General features: G+C 41.0%; 1 protein-coding gene across 4 annotated transcripts; it reads right to left on the bottom strand.

Moving 5' to 3' along the window:
• Positions 1-15,460: 15,460 nt before the first annotated feature.
• On the bottom strand, positions 15,461-20,116 carry LOC111243071 (carbonic anhydrase-related protein 10-like). 4 transcript variants are annotated; one of them, XM_086976690.1, is made up of 6 exons: positions 19,815-20,116; positions 19,435-19,581; positions 18,234-18,655; positions 17,684-18,058; positions 16,963-17,206; positions 15,461-16,169 (listed from the first exon to the last, which is right to left on the bottom strand). In XM_086976690.1, exons 1-6 carry the CDS (start codon positions 19,861-19,863, stop codon positions 16,120-16,122), a joined length of 1,287 nt encoding a protein of 428 aa, XP_086832816.1. In that variant the 5' UTR covers positions 19,864-20,116; the 3' UTR covers positions 15,461-16,119. The 4 variants fall into 4 exon arrangements, with proteins under 4 accessions (XP_086832816.1, XP_086832818.1, XP_086832817.1 ...); XM_086976692.1 differs by having other exon boundaries at positions 16,963-17,067; XM_086976691.1 differs by having other exon boundaries at positions 18,234-18,723; positions 19,534-19,581.
• Between the last annotated feature and the right edge of the window lie 796 nt (positions 20,117-20,912).

Raw genomic sequence — 20,912 nt, 5'->3', positions numbered from 1 at the left:
ATTTTCTCTATTGTAAATGTAATTTTCCGTGATGTATTCTATTGTACTGAATCGATTGATCTGGAAATTCTCTATTTTCGCAACGCAAAGTATAAATAGTAGCAACAATGAAGAGCTCATAGGAATACACAGCGGTTCTCATACGGTTAACTTCCAGAAGATCGCTAATGTGTGCGGCGGAAGATTGCGTGACAGAGGGCCATTCTTCGGTGTTTCGAATAGGCTGTGAAGCTGCGAAATGTGACAACGTACTTGCTTGGCTTGCACGCAAGGGTACGTGCCGTCTCGGCGAGTAAAAGTATGAAAGAAACAGGCAGAACCCGCATTTAACCGACTCGAAGTGGAAACATAAGTTCCCGATTTGATTAGCGGAGTTCTGGAAGCAGGGGTTCTAAATGTCCTGCTGACGCGATTACAGTTTCGCGTATTTTTGTATTCTTATTATCTTAGCATAGTTTAATTAACCACAACCATGGCGCTTCGTGTACTAAAGGGCCTTAATTTCGACCGTTGCTGGTAAATGGCTGGTGAGTTCCGAATGATAAAGACACACCAGTACAAACGCCAACGTTTGCATGTTTTTTCTCCATTATATTGGGTTCTTAACCCCACTTGTTTGCCCTCCTTACGTAGTGTTCTGCATGGTTTTGTTACTATTTAAGGGGCGCGTACATAACGTATTGGTATCCGATAGTTTCTTTGTAAATAGTAAGCAGCAGTAGTGTTTGGAGAACTGACACTGGTAAACGTGTTATAAAAATAACTATCCCGTGTTTTCTGTCAACAACGGTTTTTTAAAGTCACAACTATTATTCTTTTATTTACAATCTGATAATCAACTTACGTTTATATATATATGTCTGCATAGAGACAGGCAGGAAACAAGAACAGAAAATATGTATGCGTCCAATCTCGAACCCTTACGTTCTGCTTCAGCTCATAGATAAAGGCCTCACCGCGTCACTGCCATGGAAAAAATTGTCGACAGGTTTCATTTTCTACGTTTTCATCGACTTCTCGACTCAAGCCCCGGCCCGTTCAATTAACTTTAACTCTTCTTCCTTTAGCGTTTGTCTTCTGCAGAAGATTGTTCTCTAAACACTTGAGGGTTGAATTAGTCACATATATGAGTGTATAGTTTGATGAGCAACATCGGCAGCCATTGTGAGGAATCGGTCCATTGATAAAAACGATTCAAGTATCATGAATTAATGCGCAGTATACGTTTGGTCTGGTCACCCATGATTTGATGATGAGCCACTAGAAAGCTGTTGCGGCTTTATATGGTCTGTGCGAATTTTAAGCTTAGTGAAGGTGTTTGTTCCTTCTGATAAGTTCAGAGATAGGCATTTGACTCAATAGCATATATAGGACTTCGGAACTGCTTAAATAAAGCGGTAAATAGTGGAAGGAGGTCTTCTACTCGTACGACGATGTCAAGAAGTAAGTAAACTCAGATTCTTTAGTATTTCGTCGAGCTTATTTGCTTTCAAATACAATATAGGAGCTAGTGTACCTTGCGATCAGATCCTCCCTTGTTCGTTCCGATTTTTTTTAGTGTGATAGAACAGCAAGTGATAATCGGATTACTTGGTGGCTAGGATGAAATGCCCCGAGTTGCCGCTGGGATCGATGAAGGCTACGGACTGCGTTTGAAGCGTGTTCGTCAATTTTCGCGAAGACGTTATGACTTCCACGAAGAACATTTTTCAGGATCAGACGCGGAAATGGCGGCTGTGGGAATCATTATGGAAACGTAGCAGTAGGCTAAAATGTTAGCTTGAGTCAGCCACCCAGCGAAACCGTTGCATACGATGCGATCACTTGAAGCAAATCATACTATATATATATATATATATATATAAAAAGAAGTTTATATATTAGGTTTTTCTGAATCAAAGTGAATCCAGGAAAGTGTTTCTTTGTCCATTCTTTAAGTTGCCTTTTAACTTTTTTCTAACGACACCTTATTTACTTATATATGTACATGATGCATTTGTTTCTTCCATTAATAAGTAAACATTATAAAGAACAAATATAAGTTGTGCGAGAGTTGATTAAAGATACATTCTTAGAAACTATAAATTACACAACGGCATTTACAGACAAAAAACGCTTGTACATAGCCTAACGCTGAGGTAAATAATCTCGCCCAACGTTCGCGTCGGCGATGTCAAAAGGCAGTGCATTTGAGGTTAATTTAGCTCCCTGAACGGATACTGCTTCGACAGTTTCGCGACGGCTTACGTTTTCTTTTTGACGGCTAGCTATACGCCTCGTCAATGGTCATCAAGGATTTGGGCGGTGCTGTCCTAGTTTCTATCGCGAATTTATAATGCGTAATTAATTGAGTGACGCTAATGAAGTCTCGGTGCTCGTCGATTCCATTAATTTTAGACAAACGAATCTTCTAAGCAAAGGGGACTGATATTCACACAGTTACTACGTTAAAAAGAGTCGCGATGATGGCCTAAGACGAGTATCTATTCATATTCACTGTTAACTTCGTACACGTTACAGGCAATACAAATTAGACCTATATTACCATTGGCGTAGTCAGTGTAAGACATAGTAAATTCATTGGAACAACGTGGCACAATTTACCTGTGCCTTGCCTTATTGTATAACTGTTTATAAGCTTTTTGAAGCAGAGCGGGCCCTAGAAAATTCCAAGTAAGGCTGAAATAGATAAAATAATTAGGAGCTTTGGCTTTCGGGTGGCTTTACATATACTAAACGGTCTGCGAGAACAATAAACGCAAAATTCTGACGAACTGATCGACTCATCTGTATTTTACGACGATCGTATTGGTACGGCTCGGGCAGATTGATTCGACGCCTTTCTACGCCCGACCAGGTGTTCATCTGAGGGGAATTAATACAGGGTTATTGTTTTGTTTCCGCTAGGGCAGATCGACTGTCATGCGTTGACAATGCAGTAACTACTTTTTTTTTATTTTCGCACGAACCGTTTCCTTCTGTTAGCAGTGAACTAAAAAGAACAAGTCTGTAGGACGAGACTTCGCGCTCACCTCTGAGTCAGGTCTCCGTGTTCAATACTGAGATGTATATAGGCCTCGCAATATATCATTTTGTTACTGTTATCCCGCATCCTTCTGCTAGTTTTTAGCAGAAGTCCGTTAAAAGAATTTCGGCGTGTTTTGAACACAAAAACACTGTGTATGTTTAATATTTAACTGTCAGATCATTGATCAGTTCTTGTTGTGAAGTTACCCCTCTACAAGTTTAAGAGAACGCTTGGAAGAACGAAAAGGACACGTTTTCTGTGGTGGTTGATAAGAGCTACCGGATCTCTTATTTCCTCATATAAAAGAAGCGGTGCACAACCACTCTTGTATAATAACTTAAACAGCACTAGACAAGTTTTTTCCATGCACTATACACGATACAAATTATTTCGATAACTCGGCATTAGATGCTATTAGGGAATAGAACAGAATATGTTATGTGGCTCACCCCAATTGCCTGTAAGCTGTGCAGGTTCGTAAGCAGTTGTAGGAACGAGCGTTACGAGGCAAATAAGCACTGCTATTATGGTTAGGTATTATGGAGGCTCTGTGTGAATAAAGAACCGAGCTTTGAACACCTCCTGCGCGTTCGCTCGCTAAGTTTATCTACTTCATGAAGTCAACCGTTACCGTATGGCCTAAAGGACAGTTACCCTAGCTCGTTGCTTTTTTTCTTTATTCATAGGTTAAATCCCGCAAAGATCGCGTGCATGTTGAGTGGCCTCAGCTTGTACGCGCTTTCTATGCACGATGTTCGAGGGTGGAGTAGCTTTTTTGACGGCATCCATAGCCTTATAGCTGCCAATGATACAAATGAGTGGGGACGTTCTTCTCGCTCTCCGAGGCTTCAAATCTATAGCTTTTTCGGAATCCCCTCCACTTAGTGCCGATTAATTCTTAGTCAACCCAAGAGATAAAAACGGTAGGCAGGAACTTTCGTAAGTAAGCAATTTTAAATAAGTTACAGCAGAGCTCATGTAATAATACATCACTAGGAGACAGACATCTCTAGGCGTTACTTTTTTACTAAATTTCAATACTGTATAAGTAAATATCTCAAGTTTACTTGGTTAAAATGTTATGAAATATTTATTGGAGTACATATAAGGTTCTTACGATATGCTTAAACCTGCCTTTCTTTTTTTAAATGGACGAACGTGGGGCTAGCACTGTATTCTGTAGCACTCACTGTAAGGTGACGTTCAAACTTGCTTGATCTACGTATATGGAAACCACGATCTTCTAATCATAACAAAGTTATTTTAATCAAAGCAATCAGTAATTTGAATCTAAGTTTGGCGAGAACACGGATAGGCATTAAGTTCCTTCGAAATGAGGGGAAAACAGATTATGGCGTTCTGTCTTCAACACTACTCGCAAATGTTTTTTCCTATTTGGCTGAAGCTCTCATGTTTGAACAGAAAATGATCTCAGCCTGTATTTAGTGGCATTTAACTGCCATCTTCCCCACTAAATACAGGCTAAACATGTCAGCTAATCTAACAGAAAAATATCAGAAGTCGTTTCAGTTTGAGGCAAGCGCTAGAGACGCATCAGATGCGACCACGTTTCTGTCGAATTATTTCTGAATATATTGCCTCGTGATGTTCTGTGCTTTAGTGATAGTCGTCATACGGTGCCTCCGGAAGACCGGCAGGAAGGTGTTTCGTTTCCAAGAAAACCCTATCTAATCGCAAGATGGCTAATTAAGTGAGATGAGTAACGTCGGATCTTATGTATTTTTACGAAAGAGTTTGACGTTCTTGAGACATAGAACAGCTAATATTAATAATGAAAAGTCAAATTTAAACAGATACCAGTACTATAAGTGAACTGGGCCTAATTCTAAGCAAGCATTGAGCTATTCGGTTGCCGCATAATTTTTCTTTGTGGGTTTTTTGAAGTGTGAGATGATTGCGCATCCACCGTCATGCCGGCTGGACTCGACAGCAACTTATGGAAAGATCTTGGGACAATAGACGAGCACGTACGGCTTCCTAACTGGATAAGCATGGCATTGAACTCATGCAAAAATTGGACACCTCCCCTGGCTGATGCATCGACCCATTCCAAATAATAGTGATAATGGCTCGTAAAAGAGGCGGCGCTAGCAGGCTAGCTATGAACCAGGCTCACTATGAAGAAACTCTCAATATGATCGAATCTCTTATTGACAGTGCAATGGATTAAAATGATATTTAAGTTAAAAGAAGGATATACTTTTTAATTGCGCTTAGCACGTATGGTATTGGGGTTATTGTTTTTATGCTCTTCTAGAGAGGAGGCCATATAAAGAGAACCGCTCATAGTGGTAATCAACCGAAACACCACTCACACGTTAGAGTTTATTTGCGAGTACGTTTTGAGTGATAAAATAGATTGGGATCTCGTCAATATAGTACAGCGGATCCCTGTACTATATTGACGAGAAAAGATGATGTAAGCATAAATAAATAAATCCATCAATGCAGCATTATGAAATAGTTTCAGTCAACTTTACAGGACACTTTAAATCTTTGCTGCTTTTTAAAAATTAATGACAGTTTCATATGTCATGAAACCGTTATGTGTGAAATTCAGTTGTAGCTTTTAGCTTTACAATAGCCAGAGATACCATCCCTGATATGTTCCTAGTGGGCATTATGTGTCGCCCTCCCGTACTTTCCTATGCACGTTTTCTCATCTAAACCCATTACTCGTCAACTATGTTAGCCAAACGTGTGCGCACATACATAGTCCTTAGCGTTGCACATGCCACACAACGATTATGACTACCACTCTCTCTCCCCTCTCAATATAGATATATTTTCGCTTGTACTAGCAACCACTAAAAAGCATCCAACGGCCATGCCAAAAAGTCGCCCGTGCCTCACTCTCCCACACTCTTTCCGTTTTGCTGCTCCTGGCCCTGGTCCTGGTCCTGGTCCTGGTCCTGGTCCTGAAAACGCCGAATACCGACGCTCCAATCGAGCGCGCTCAGCCGCGAGATACAAAGACGAAAAAGCAAAGAAGCGGAGAGGAAGAATAAGAAGACGAAGGAGTAGGAGGAGGAGGAGCAGCAGCAAGATGTGGAGAAGGGAATGAAACGACAGCATTTGGGCATTGGCCTCTCGTTTCGCCGGCTCTCGTCTGCTGCTACGTCCGCGCCTCTTCCGTTCTTCCGTGCTCATTGAAGCTGGCTGGAGACTTGGCCGGGAGCTGATGGTTATTTCCACTGGCGGCACTTGGTAAACTTCTGCAAATGCTTGGATACTACAACAGTATTCCTTAAAGCAGCGGAACCCGTTAGACTTGCTGAGGATGGATGCGTTCCATGGCATTTGACGGTCGACACTTCAGTCCAGCCAAGACTCCCGTGAGCTTTTGCAGGAACGACTTCTCTCTCAGGAGTTTTCTCGCCGGTTGGTTTCCTCTCCTTTGCCTTATTGAAAGCTTATTTCCCCTCAGACGAGTCTGCCACGACCCGGGCCTTCGAGCAAGAAAGAAAACGGCCGCGGGCTGCTGCTGCCGCGTAAAGAGTGAGTGTCCAAGCGAACGGATGGTCCATGACCTCCCCCTGCCAGCGCCCATTGCTATCCTCGGTCTATAACGTTCGTTCTTTGGATCGCGACGAAGCGGCGAGACAAACGCGGGTCAGTGAGCACACTTCTCACCAGTTGCAACGTCCCCTTATGTGTGCGAACAGTCACCCAGACATACTGAAAGCTCATGCACACACACACACACAGAGCGGTTACACTTCCGTATAGCCAGTTGCATTGCGCCCCGTTTTGCCTTGACGGACTCCCAAATGTGCCCTCCCATCCATACGAGAGTGTGTGATGCAGTGGCCAAGTTATTAACCGTGCCAATACTTTGCTTGCCCTACCTCTATTACGCCCCCTTTTGTCCCTCTTCTTTCCTTGCCTTCCTCCTGTCCTGTTTCTATACTGCAATAGCAGTAATGCTGTATAAAGTATGTAGAGTAATCAACGAGTAAAACACCAAGCAGCTCCCCATTGAATGGGGTATGAACTGGCGGTCGGACATTATACACATTGATGTGTCTGATATTAGGAATCATCGACGCACACTTGTCACTTTGTCATCTCTTCTGTTAATAGTTCTACGGTGTGGGCTGCTTGTGAGTGAGTTGCTCAACGACCCAGACCTAAATGCTGAACCCCCTGAAAACAGCTTTTTTCCTTATATAATATAGCATCTATAAATGATACGCGTTATCTTGGTTTGGCTGGTGCGCATGAGACTTGGCTTGCGGCATATATGAATATCATCAACGTTTGAGAAATAGATATTTCAAGGTTAAAAATAAAATAGTGATTTATTTTAAATATGATATTTCGAGGCTAGACGTACAGCTTAATACATTTCTATAACTTATAGTAAACTCTGTAATAGGCCTCTTAGTGTTTGAAAAAAAGTGCTTGTGCCAACGAAATTTGCTGGCTTTAAAAATAAATCTGAAACGTTACCCCTATATCTCAATTGGTACTTTTATGTGTTTCTCGCTGACATAGGGGCTAGCAAACATTTGCCACCGATAATCTTCCCCTCAAATCGAGTACCTAATATCAAGCTGTGCATCTACCATACTCACCTATAAACCTTGAAATTTCTTAATTTAGCTTCAGTGTTTGCTGCTGGACTCTATTTGTCTTGTGATTTGATAGGAATTCAATATTCATCTGTCCGACATAATGGGACTGAGCCCGAGGTGGCAGAATACGATAGGATAGGTCTAGTTAGATAATGTGTGTTTATAATTAGAACATAAAGAGCAGTATGACAATAATAGATCGGTTACTATAGAACTGAGGGGACTCTACAGCTGGATGACAGCAGTATAAATGATAATAGCATAGGTGTAAATGTATGCACGAGATGATAGTTAGTTGCTTCTGAGACCTAAGAGCAAACTTCGGCAGTGAAAAGTTAGTGGCCCAGACATTGCGCGAATGATAATGTCGACCATTTCATGGAAGAAAGCCGGAATATTCTCGAATCGACAACCCATATCATCGACGATGTCAATTTTGCGTATTGTTTTTTGGGCATGCGCGATCGGTGTGAAGGCCGCAGTTTTGCGACGTTCTCCTTTTTAAGATTATTCACTAATACTACTCCGAAAGGACAAAATTAATTTCGTCACGATAACCCATTAGCACTACAATGGCAGCGCACCTCAGCTTCCAGAAAAACTTCGTCATTTAGCATATTCAATAAATTAGGGCTTGGAACGATGTAGTGCCAACAGACAAAAGGTACTTAGAGGTATATTGCTTATACTAAGATAATTAGGTAACTTGAAATGAGCTAGGGAAACGTCAAGCGAAAAAAAAGCTTGTGGTATACGCGCAAACATGCCTATGGATGATCTCTTTAGTTAGTACGGTTACAATATTATATGTAGTAATTACTGCACCCGTTTAGAACACATCGATAGATTTCCGATAAATGTCCAAACCTACTCTAATATTAATCGCTGTTATTTTTACTGAAGCATCAGAGTTGAGGTCAACGGTACGCTCGGTACACTCCGACGTGGCGCTTCTGTAGCTCCACCCACTAAAGAGCATTTATTATTGCCAGTATTATTATCTAGAGCTCTACAACAGAAAAGGGAAGATAGACTTTATACGAAAAGTTGACCATGCCTAAAACAGGTGTAGGGGGGGGGGGGGCATGTCTAGAAGGGTGTGGATGAACGGGCATATTACAGAGTGCTTGTGGGTGGGGGTCAGCAAGTGGTAAAGATAGTGGTGCCAATGATGCACGAAAGTGGCTGTTCTTTTACTTACTGTATTTTGTAGATCGTTTCCGATGTCGAGCATTGCAAAGGAAGTCATTCGATATAATTTACGGTAAATATTAGTCTTCAATATCAGCTGCTGAATTTGAGTTAACAAGGGTTTGAAATCCAACAAAAAGCTGAAAGGACCATCGATGCCGACAACATCTTGAACCAATAACAACCTACGATGGCCATCATACATCAATTCCGACAGAGCACAGGCGAACCATCGCGGGTCCATACTGGGATGCTTGTTAATGAAGTTATTCCAATTCGATCAGCGGGCCATCATGTTGGTCAGTGATATTGTCATTGGTAACCTAAAACGTTTCTCTTGGCCGAGTCCAGGACTAGGCGCGTTTCACAGTTTTCGGCGCCTAGGGCCCTTGGCACACTATCATGGGAACCACAAGATGCGCACTGGGCCTCGTAGTTACGTATCGTTATTAGCAGTATTCACAAAAAAAGTAATATAAATATTACGCGTCGTTAATTCAAATATTTGTACTGATGCTGTGTCCTCGTAAACCCCGTATCCCATCTTCCCTGTGTGATCCTATCAAAGATCTGTGCCCCCCCCCCCCCCCTCTTCTTTGCCCTTGAGAAAATAAGGAAGATGACTCGAAACCAATTCGTACGCCGTAATCCCATCCCACATATATCTCGGGCATATTTATTTTGCTGAGGGAAGAACGATTTGCGAGCATTATCGTCAAATGAATATATGTATGTGATTGCACACAGACGATGATCTCTATGGAAGTTTACCTCGAGGCATTCAATCCTCGTCCAAATTGCGTTCCTTTGCAGTCCAAACGTTCGGCAGCTCCTGCGAGGTCGTATTCGAGGCGAATTTGATCAGTTTCGAGTTGTTTGGATGTCGTCTCCACGATGCGTAGTTTCACCTTGATTGAAACTGCCCACCCTTCAATGGAAGATATGAGAGATGGGGTTTTATTCGAGCTTCTTGGAGAGGCGGGGGATGAGAAGAGGCAGGCCCAGTTCACTGGTTGGCCGAATCCAATATCCAACATGACATGTTTTGCTTGTATACGATACAGACAAATTCGTTTGACACTGGCTCAAAACACTATGTAGACGATCCTTTAACGCTGGCAACTACGTACGCTTCTTGTGGTATCTTATTGTGTTTGTGCTGAGTCAGCATTTGCGTAACGGCCTTGTTACTGCCCATAAGCGCAGCATAACAGTTTAAAAAATTATTACTTGGTCGTTAAATTAGATCTTAAAATTACAGTAAGATACGTGATTATTACTTCTTCGACGAATTCGAGGTTTCAAACAGGTGCCTATTGTCCTGTCCCTGTGTTGCATGAGCAGGGAACTTTTACCCTTGATCGCACCCTTGCCCTTGTCAAATAAAGTTCGCCCAAAGAATAAAATTCTCTAAGCCTGTATATTTGTTATTTAGCTGAAAAGAAACTTCAGTAGGAAGAACAACAAGAGCTACCTGACTCGAGAGCAATTCGTGTTCTATTCTTAACGTGTTCGACGTGAGTGCAGACGACTGCATTCGATGTTGGCGTCCTTTGCAACGTTCCCCAAGCCTCGCTGTGAAAATAATCACCCTCCATCAGCTCCATCTGAACTTTCTTTCGGAAGGAAGCAGCATCGTTCTTGTCGTACCGTTCTTTGTTCTTAAATACCATTCGTTCTCTTTAATTTCTCGCGTTAATTGCGACACATTCAACATAAACAGTGTTTCTTTCCCTCTGCGCTATTTGGACAGGTGTGCAACCTTTGAAAAACCCGCTATGCCCTTAGTGCTAACGGTTTATTAATAGGTACATGTAAAAAGTTGCACCTGTTAATAAACCTTATCTCTAACATAACTAAACCTATTTAAGTAGCGTGCGCTGTATAGTGGTGCTGCAATTAAGTCGAAAGTTTTAACTTTTTTTGCGAGCCTTCAGTGTATGTTTGTTTCAAGCATCTCGAAGCGTGCACTAATTAGTATGAATTAGTCGTCTCTTAGAGTTCGGAGCTCCAATATATGCGCTGTATACGTCCTTTAGACAATGCTTTTCTCGGTTCGTCTCGACATGATTCGACGCCCGAGTCAGGTCACAAAATTTGCTAGGAAGTTTACTCGAACTATATATAGCGGGACATTCTGAACACTGCGCTTGCTATCGCGTGCTCCGGAACCGTTTGTCATTGCGGAAGTCGGGAGCTTACGACAATGAAAGGAGCACAGCCAAAAGTCTTCTTTCTACATCGCACTGTTATTCGTTGGCCAATTTCAAAGCTTGTCAACTATACTCACACTTTTTCCTTAGAAACGAATTGTCATTTACACTGGCCTATCTCTTCTGGAAGCTGAACGAGGGAACCAGTCAAAGGAGATGTTATTATCTGCAATACACACGTATTATAAACGTGTTCTAATAGCTACTGCATATGTTCGCCCGATCAAAGAGTCTACCGACACGTATGTTTTCGTTAGAGTATTTACAAATAATTGTCATGTTTCATGCTATTTTTCTAGTCATAGGAAACTCTACAGAGCTCGGGCTATGTTAAGCGTACTTACACCTTAGACTTCCTGAGTCTAGAATCAGAGTCTAGACTAGAATCAGAGAGAATCTTAAGAGAATAAAGCAAGCTTATGTTAATTATCAAAGGAGAAATTAAGGTAGCTTTTATAAATCTGCTTTTTGTTGGACCAAACGCTGAGACTGGAAGACAGATAACATGACATTTTCTCTATCAGAACATTCACGCCCGTTAAGCAGAAACTTTTCCGGAACAACGGAAACAATATGTCATTCCCGCTAACTGGAACACTTGCGGTGGCATCTGTTTGGAACTTCTCTAGCTGCCTGCTGATATGAAAGTGGAAACATTGCTTTGACCGTCAAAAAGGCCGCTGCAAGACTAAGAATAGGTTATAATATAAAATAAAGCACCTGATGTTTTAAAACGAATAATACATTTATACTATTATTCACGAAGAAGCTGAATTCCGATAAATAACCCTTTCTCCAAAAATGAACGAATCGTTTAACCTTCGCGGCGCTGGATAATTGCTTGTGATCCATGTCTATATGGACAAAAAAGCAGGGCCTCTGTTTTTTTTTTGCCAAGTAACGAAATTTCGAGCTTCCGGTAGGGTTGAGAAAGTTCATGCATCAGGCGTTTTACTCGCAATTTCTCCCACATGGCGCAACGAGCTGGCGTTATGTCGATTGTATAAAAAATCAAATTAATTGCACACAAAGGCTCGGATGCAGAATGTCTGTCGAAACCAAACACGAAGTAAAGCTCAAGTTTTCGAGACAAATAAGAGTCTATCGAATACAATCTATATCTTAGAAAGCCGTTGACCGCAATCACAGACGGGAACCAAGGTTCTCCTTAGGGGTTCCTTCAGTGCCGACGAATCGTTCGACACAAATTTATGTCGTTTGGCTTCGTAGTTATCAAACAATAGAGTCAGTAAGTTTTAAAAAGGTTACGCGAATCTGTCCGACGTAAAAAACCAGAATGATACAGAAGCATGGTACAACAAGTTAGGGTCCTCAATTGCGACAATGTACCGGCTCGCACCTTGCTACTCGTGCTGTAGTTTTTGCGGAAAAAAACTCAGTGCGTGCGTTGCGATAGCTCCTATGTTGACCGGACCGAGCCCTTATGGCTTTTTCTTATTCCCAAAACTAGAGAAAAGTTGAACATTTTTCTTCTTTGTTTCTTTTTTTTTTTGGTCCAATAGAAAGGATGAAAGTAGAATAGCTAATCGAGCTAGGGGCTATCGTGACGCTCGAGTTTGACAACTCTTTTAAAGACTGGGAAAAACGGTGGTGTAAGTATGCTGCATTTGGCGGGAATTAGAGTGGGAGAGCTTAAATTGAGACGACTAAATGAATAGCTACCAGTCTGAAACGAACGACTTACTTTTGAATAAAGAGGTGCGTTTTCATGTTACGTAAAGGATGACACATTTTTTCACTAGCGAATTCAGTGAAGTCCAGTATTTTTTAGATGTATGTGAGATAAACACAACCCCGATACACAGCTATTCCAAATTTGCTCATAAATTCTATAAACTTTAAACCATGAATTGTTTACGGCTGATTTTTCTTCTAACGACTCTTCGCCGCGTCGACCACTTTTTTAGGGGAAATGATTCAGATTAAGCAAATATCTCAAGCAAAATTGTGTAAGATCTGATCGACAATTGTCAATAACAACCCCCGTAAAGTGTCCCAGATTTTTTTATCTTCATCGATACAATCTTAAAAGTAAAATGATCTACCTTCGATCCCTTAACGCGACCGAACTGTATAAGGGATGAAAAACTGTAAAAAATTTATTGCAATACGGAACGTATTGGGATTTTATACAAGGACAACAAGTTACAGATGTTAAAGGAGAACATATTTAAACTTTCATAGTTTGCAAGGAAATAGGTTACTCTATATTTTAGAGGCTAGGTATACACCAACAAGAGGTACCCGAACTCCGAGAGTTTCACGGGTTTCCTTGCATGAAGATGGATAGGGAGGTTTTGTTTGATACGTTAGAAATGCCAGCACCGTTATCAACCCAGTAAAAGTTGCTACAAGTCGTTTGGGTTGCAGCCAGTCGTGGAGCTCAATTTACTTGCTCTAAGAATGCCAGCTTTTGAGGCGTGCATTTCAATAACCGCTAAATACTCCCCAAATCAATGTTAGTTTATGTGTCTGGGGACCTACTAGTATGCATCAAGCTGCATTTGGAAATGGGCAAGCTTTTTTACCATATAAATTTTACCTATACAAAGAAAACTCTCTTTCATAGTGCAAGCCAGCTTTAAGTGATGCAGTTACTGCGCAATGATCAACAACAAGACTGACAATGAATCATTGCAAGTAAATTTTTATGAGAAGAAATACGGTGGAATTGGCTTTGCCCTGTTTGGGCCTTGAATGAAGCTATCATTAGCACTTTGTCCATGAGACAGTATCTGCTGAGATTTTGGACGTAAATATATATATGTTGAAATTTTGTAAGGGAAGGACTTATTTATAGATCCTATTTAAATTGTTGTCTCCATCGCGATAGACTCTTGCGTGTCTTGAACCTATCAAAGTTTCATCTTCTGTGAATTCAATATTGATCTGAGCCGGAGGATCAACGAAGATTGGAATGGAGTTTCGTGCTCCGTAAGAAAATCGCCGAAGGTTGCAAAGGGCAATATTGGAGGAAAGAGAAAATTGTCGAACCATTTTTAGCTCCCCCAGCCGTTCGTTATTTGGGGCAAGATTTGCTTGACAGCAGAGGCCTAAATCCATAGAAGGATGACTAGCAATTATAAATGAACAATTTCAGATAGCTCAATTATATAGAAGACTTTGAGAGGAGTTAGCGGGAAAAACGTCGGAGAGGATCTCCATGACATGATTCGGTATCGATTTCTAGCGAAAAAAATGGAGTTGGGCATGGGAAAGACTCAAAACACTTGAAACACTATCTTTAATTTTACAGCCTGAGAAGTGGCATACACTTGTAGCGTCTGTGCAATTATATTATTCTTTGAAGTTGAGCTGAGGCTGGTTTGGCCTTGTGCAAGACGTTGTTTTTTCTACACTTCTGACCAGGTTTTTCCCTACAGAAAACCTGGAAGTTTCCGCATTTTATTCTAGACTACCGATAACAGTCATGAGACGCCAGTATTGAGGCGGGCTTTTGAAAACATGGTGCGAACCCTTTGGGACATGCTGGCTGCTTAGAATAAGTCGATGGAAAATTGGTGGAATATACCATTTGCTCAGATAATGCTTGTTTGTGGTCATTTTCAGCAGAGACTAGTAGTATGTTCGCAAAGCAAAAATTTGTGGCTCATCAACAAGTTCGTGTTCTTTAAAGTCGCGTCCGAAGCCTACCCGAATTTTATAGACATAGCGTTCTAACTTACTTCGCATTTGACAGACAATTGGATGAAAGTTAACTTTACTCAGTCGGGTATCACTAATCCTTCCTGAGTTAGCGAGAGCCTTTGCTTACACGAATGGATCTCGAGTATATCGGCGTCCAATTCGGTCATGCGTTGAACATTTTGCGCCGAACGAGAAACGACACAAACCAAACCTACCTACGTTTGTCGGGAACTCACATGAAATTGGCAGCAGCAGCTCGAAAAAGTATGCTTCTCGTCTCTATCCACATAAATATTTTCCGCTACCATGGAACATATTTAAGTAGAACTTGCTACAAAGCAATATGAGTTACGAACTTACGACTGGCGTTCTAGATGACTAAGAATGATGCCAAATGTGCCTAGACAGGAATCAAATAGGTAGCCGTAGAAAGCACCTGGTACAAATAAAACAACAACAAGCTAACGCGAATAAAACAAACAAAGAGGAAAGGCTTTAGCATAAATCCTAAGAGAAATAACCTATATGTGTGAAGAGTGGCGACGACCGTGTTAACGATGACGGGGAAAGTGACGAGCAATAGCACTTAATTACACCTCACGACCTACTTCTAGCGATTACTAGTGTGAAAACTCGTTACATAGCGGCTATGCAGCATTAAAGCGTTGTGTCTTCTCGATATGGCGTGAATTTCTTCTAGATGTATGTTGAAACTATGTTCATGTCATAGTTTAGAGCTGTAGCAAGCAAGAGACAGAGTAGAAATTAAGACAGAATATTCTCTTGCTTTATTAGGAGGCTTCACATACGTTTGGCATGATTCTCACCAGACCTTCGTTGTGATTTTGATTCCTATTTCTTCAGAGCCCTTGAGCGGATATCACATGCGCAAAAATCCCTGAACATGTCCGTCAAAACTTGCATACAGTTATAATAAAACGTTCACAAGGTTCTTTGAGTATGAATAGTAGGAAAGATCTTATGCTGTCCGCACTTGTACTCTGTCTGAAGGATCCTATGTTAAATCGTCGATGCACAACAGAATAGTAGAGATAGCACTATGGACTTCCGTCCTCGATATGTTTTCGTTGTCACAGTTCAATTCAATAATGAACGTAATAAAGTTAGAAGGTACATTGTATTGTCAAAATGATCGCAGTTCCCCTTCTGCCACTTTTCTCCCACAAAGTTCAAGTGGTTCAACTTTTGTACCGTTTAAAACTCACAGATCACTGAAGTTGATTCGAGCAATCCGTCGTTATAAGAATGTCGTATCAACGGTACTTCCAACTATCACTTCAAATTGAAGATAGCGTATTTGCAACTATCTTTACTAACAAATCGCTTATTTAATTTCTTTTAAAAACAGTCCTTCTATAACCTCATGATGCTCCGGTAGCTACTGAGGCATCTGGAGAATTCACCGGCTGTCAAGAAAATTAGAGCTGACAGTTAAATGCTCAGGAGATACTGAAAACATACATAACAATATATAGATATATGTTAAAAATAACTTTAAAAAAAATGCATTATCATTGTGCTGTTTTTTCTGCTACAGAAAAGTTAGTGAATGGGGTGCAGTAAGGTGCTTTCAAGGAGACTGCTCGCCCACAGTTTCAAACTACGAACATCCGTGATTTTTAGTCATTACGCATTCGTTAATACCACCAGCGATATATTTAAGTCACAAAATCTGAACATCTTGTCAATTTAACAACAAAACGTTAAGAACGTCACTATTCGAAGGCAGAAGGACTTCGATGATATAGGTCGAAGAGTTCATAGGGATGCACATATTCTAAAAATAAATTATATTGCCTCTAGAGCTTCATTCTGTATGGGGAGTAACTGCATTTGGTGGTCCTTTAGCGGGCGGCAAGCTTCTTGCGATGTTTAAAAAGAGCCAATCGGCCCTAGCTTGAGCTGTTTATTATGATACTCAGTATACTCTCATAGGTTAGACAGCTTTTCAGTATGCTTATTGATTCATTTGTCACTTTCTTTACTTGGACTCTCAATAATCCTGGCGGAAGTAATTTGCGTCAAATATTACAAAGCCAATGAACATCTTCTTAGCAACGCACCTATTATTTTTTTTTTCTATTTCTCCCTCTAATCTGTTGTAGGCTACATCGAAGATTGTGGTAACAATTGCTCATCATTTTAAACTCTAAAATGTATACTGGTTGGTAAAATCTAGCAGTGTCCAGCCAAAAGGCGAGATCTACGCTGAGCTCTTTATGTTGTGTTGCATATCGCTTACCTTGGTAGAACTTTTTCGCCTCCATAGAGGGACAATTGCTTGTTGAGAAAGTTTCAGAAGCGTCGACGTTGTCGCTATCGGCACTTCCACGGTTATGCGTTTTCTCTACGCGGTCGGTATGTATCAAATCAATGTTAGTCCTGATAGCCCTTTTATGCAGAGGCTGAGGAGGTCGAAAATTGTTCCCTAATGGAGCCATTGGTGATACAGTATCCCCCTGCTTTAATTTTCGCATGACTGCTAGCTGTTCAAAAAAAATAATAAGGGATAGATCGAATTAAATGTTGGTGGAAATTGAGTAGGACTCTGCAAGAGAACCTGTTGTAACGCTTCACGCCACAGCATGCGTCTTAGCCCACTCATTAATTTCCCGTTCAGTTTATACGTCTACAAAACATGCATGTACCTTTGATTATTAAAAACTGCTTTTAGAATTTTCTAGAAAAGGAGCTGAACAAACCAAAAATATCAGGATTTGGCCATATGTAAGCGCATCCACACGCTTATCGTAATAAAAGTCAGTGTGGAAGTTTTATATTCCATTAAAGAGCACATTTAAATTTAAGAAGGGACGCTCATTTTACGCTTTGAATAATACATATGCACAAGAAGGCTCAATTAGTCATACACCTGTGTTAGATAAAACATTCAGTGAAATGTTCACCCACCCATTCAATGGAATGCGTTTAATGGGGCTCTTGGCAGTTGACTCACAACTTACCTGTTGCGGTGACATGTACAAAGGTCTGTTGAGGAGTATCCACGTAGCTGTTTCTTCACATCCTGGCGCTGTTAAGGATCCTTCATACGTGATAAGGGCTGAAGTGGGGGGCAACAGTTCGTGAATGGAAAGGGTCTTCAGTGGAACGCTGTCACCTTTATACGTGATATGTTGTAACTGATCTGTGAGCATTTTAAGCTCTAAGTTAGGTTTGGACATTTTTGATTCTTTTGGGAAGCCTTGAACACCTCGGCCAAGCGCTTCTTTCGGATGCGTGACCTTAACAAATATCGACACCACAGCAATTCCGTGGGCCCGGCTTCGAGCCTCAGATGCGTTGTCATACAGCTCATTGTTGTACCCGTAAATCTGAATCTGTAATCAACGATAACATAAGTAATTCAAATTACTTTGATGAGAGGCAACCGTAGCATAGAAATATAGAGAATCTCAATGCATATCACAGGATCTTTACATAATCTTCGGTATTGAGATCTGTAGCAGAGACACAAGGAGAATACTGAGGTCTCTTCTGGTGTCGAAACCTTACCTCTGCGGGGAAAGCGATGCCGGCAAGAAGGTGCTCTGATCCCTGATGATCTCCTCGGCCAAAATGCAACTGTATTTCGTAGACTCGATATGAATACGAGAGGGGCCCTCCGCTAATATTTACGGAAGGTATATAATCGTTCCTTGCAGTTCCTGTTAGCCCATGGTCGGTCATATGCCCTGTAGTATCCGACTGAAGACCAAGGGTTTCTCCAGCTGACGTGTCAGGGGTTTCTAGACGGAATACAATTCCTTGCCCGGTATTGTGAAGAACTCCACGTACTCGGGCCTTGCTAACCTGCAGGGCCAGTAACTGTGGATCGAACAGTAGTCTCTGGGGTTCAATATTGATCGGTGACTGACGGCGACCTGTGCTGCATAGGCCCCATAATCCTGGGTTTAGCCGACCCCAGAAGTCCGGCCCTATGAAGTACGATGAAATAACATTCCGAGTTGCAACGAGCCACATTGAGGACTATTTCCCTTGCAGTCTTAAATTAACGTTATATGAACATGTAGATAATTTGCTTTTTTTTTAGCGGTCGATTTAGATTTTTAGCAGTCGTGCAAACAGAAACGTTATGCTCTGAAATCCCGTTTCGAGACCACGACCTTAAAACGCAGTTGCGTTGCATATTGCTTTTGCAAACCCCCGATTTTAGGTATGAAGCTACTCTTTACTAGGACTTTAGCTGAAATTCCTCGGAACCACGCTACAAGCTGTAGCGTCTATAGAGTTGTAGAGACTAGTTTGGAAATATTTCGAATAGCGACGTAATAGTATCTTAGGTAGTCAAACACGTAACTGCATGCCCGTTTTTATGACGATCCCAAACGGGTTTATATGATCATTGACTTTATCTCAGCTAGAGATGGACTCCGAAACCTAATGATTGTAAATTAAACGCCTGAAATATATTCATTTCGTGAAGTTCTAACAAAACAAACTTGTCATCCACTGAAAAGCAAACGAAGTATCGAAGTTATTCACTTTCTCACATGTTCGTCACGAAAATACGCGTACCAATAACATCTTTTTATATTTGTGAGAACTTCCACCTCTCCCGTATGAACCTTAATATCGTTATACGAGCAGTTTAGCAGTAGGTTCATTAATAGGTCTGCTCTCTTGACCGCTAATAATATCTTCCCTAAGTTTAGCTTCAGAAAAGATCCCGCTGCATAAATGTGTCTGCAAATACCTGGCAAATCCGGCACATCAGAGAAAAACCACTGGGCATTTGTTTTCCGTCCAAGTTTATTATTTTTTTTGTGAACTAGTACAACGGTAGGGTGATTACCTGAGATGCCTTCGTATGTCCACCAATCATTCCAGTTTGCGCATGAACCTGAAATAAATTAAGCTTTTTATTGTTAAGGTCTACAAACAACTAGAACACACATGCTATTTCGTCAAGTTTTCAGATGAAACAACTTCGTAAACTTTAATACACAGAGAAGTCACTAAACATGGAGACCTCTATCAGACATCGGAGAGCAAAAAATTATATACACCTAACTGTTCACTGACTAGTAAAGTAAACACCAAACCATTAATCATTCGTCGTAGTATCAAACTCACCGCTGATAAACAGCACGAGCAACGTCACACTGGAATTGATCAAATCCATTTGCTACCTGCTTGATATTAGATAGACAATGGGGTAGTTTTGCTGTTTTCAATACATGTTTTTCATCGTTCCACAAAACTTTCAGTTGTCCGAAATAGTTCTCGTTGTGTGTGTATGCACAAAATTATCCGGTGAATATACCCACGCGAAGTACCAAAAAACAATTGTTTAACTTAAGCATCCAAACTTCACCAAACAACATCACAATCGTTTCAGAAGGGAGCGACTCCTTGTCCTGTAGCTCGAAGCATGGGTGTGGACGATGTCATGGCTGGCTTGTGTAACTTGCCCTGTATCGCTCACTCCTGGGCCCGCCTCAGTGACTTACCCTTTCCTTCAGGGGCGGGACCTTCTGTTTTCTGTCTACTAGCCCTGAACAAGCCTGCTTTGCGTTTTAGTCTGTGGCTTGCGAGGATAGAATACCACTGCGATACCTCTCCTTGACGGAATCGTGAAATAGTGTGTTTTTGGCCTATAGAAACAAACTAAATCTTACCTTTTGGTAAGGGCTGAAACCTCTTAACATTAACATCTTTTATAGCATGCAGTACTTCCTCTGACACAATTAAGATCAATCCGCCAAGTATATGATCCGAATTTTACTCTCGTAAGGTATATTTTCTACCATTCTGTTGCTGGAAACAGAATTTCAAGAGAGATCAATTCGAACAATTTTACACCTTTACTATTTTAGCGTAAATAGCAAGTGAGATTGTTCATCAGTCTACACAAAGACCTGTTAGCGCAGATCAGCAGCGTCTGTCAGTATTTTTCGTATATCTAATAGCAATTGTTAAACAATCAGTATTAAGCCCTATATACAATCAAGGGATGGTTTCTTCCACTTGAGATACGTTTGAAACTATGATGGGTTATGTATTCCCACAAAAACTTAATGTCGTTGGTTAATATACATGATATTTTTTGCTCATACTAATTTGACCATAAACTTCTTGCTATATTTATGATAGCTGTCGTCTCAAAGAATGTAAGAATATAGTAAGAACCCCAGTCGTACATGTTCGGTCTTTTATGCTTAGTGATCCTGG

Source organism: Varroa destructor, unplaced genomic scaffold, assembly GCF_002443255.2.
Source record: "Varroa destructor unplaced genomic scaffold, Vdes_3.0 BEIS01000001.1, whole genome shotgun sequence".
Lineage (NCBI taxonomy): Eukaryota > Metazoa > Arthropoda > Arachnida > Mesostigmata > Varroidae > Varroa > Varroa destructor.
Note: the sequence above shows the minus strand (reverse complement) of the source record. Positions and strands in the feature narration are given on the sequence as shown.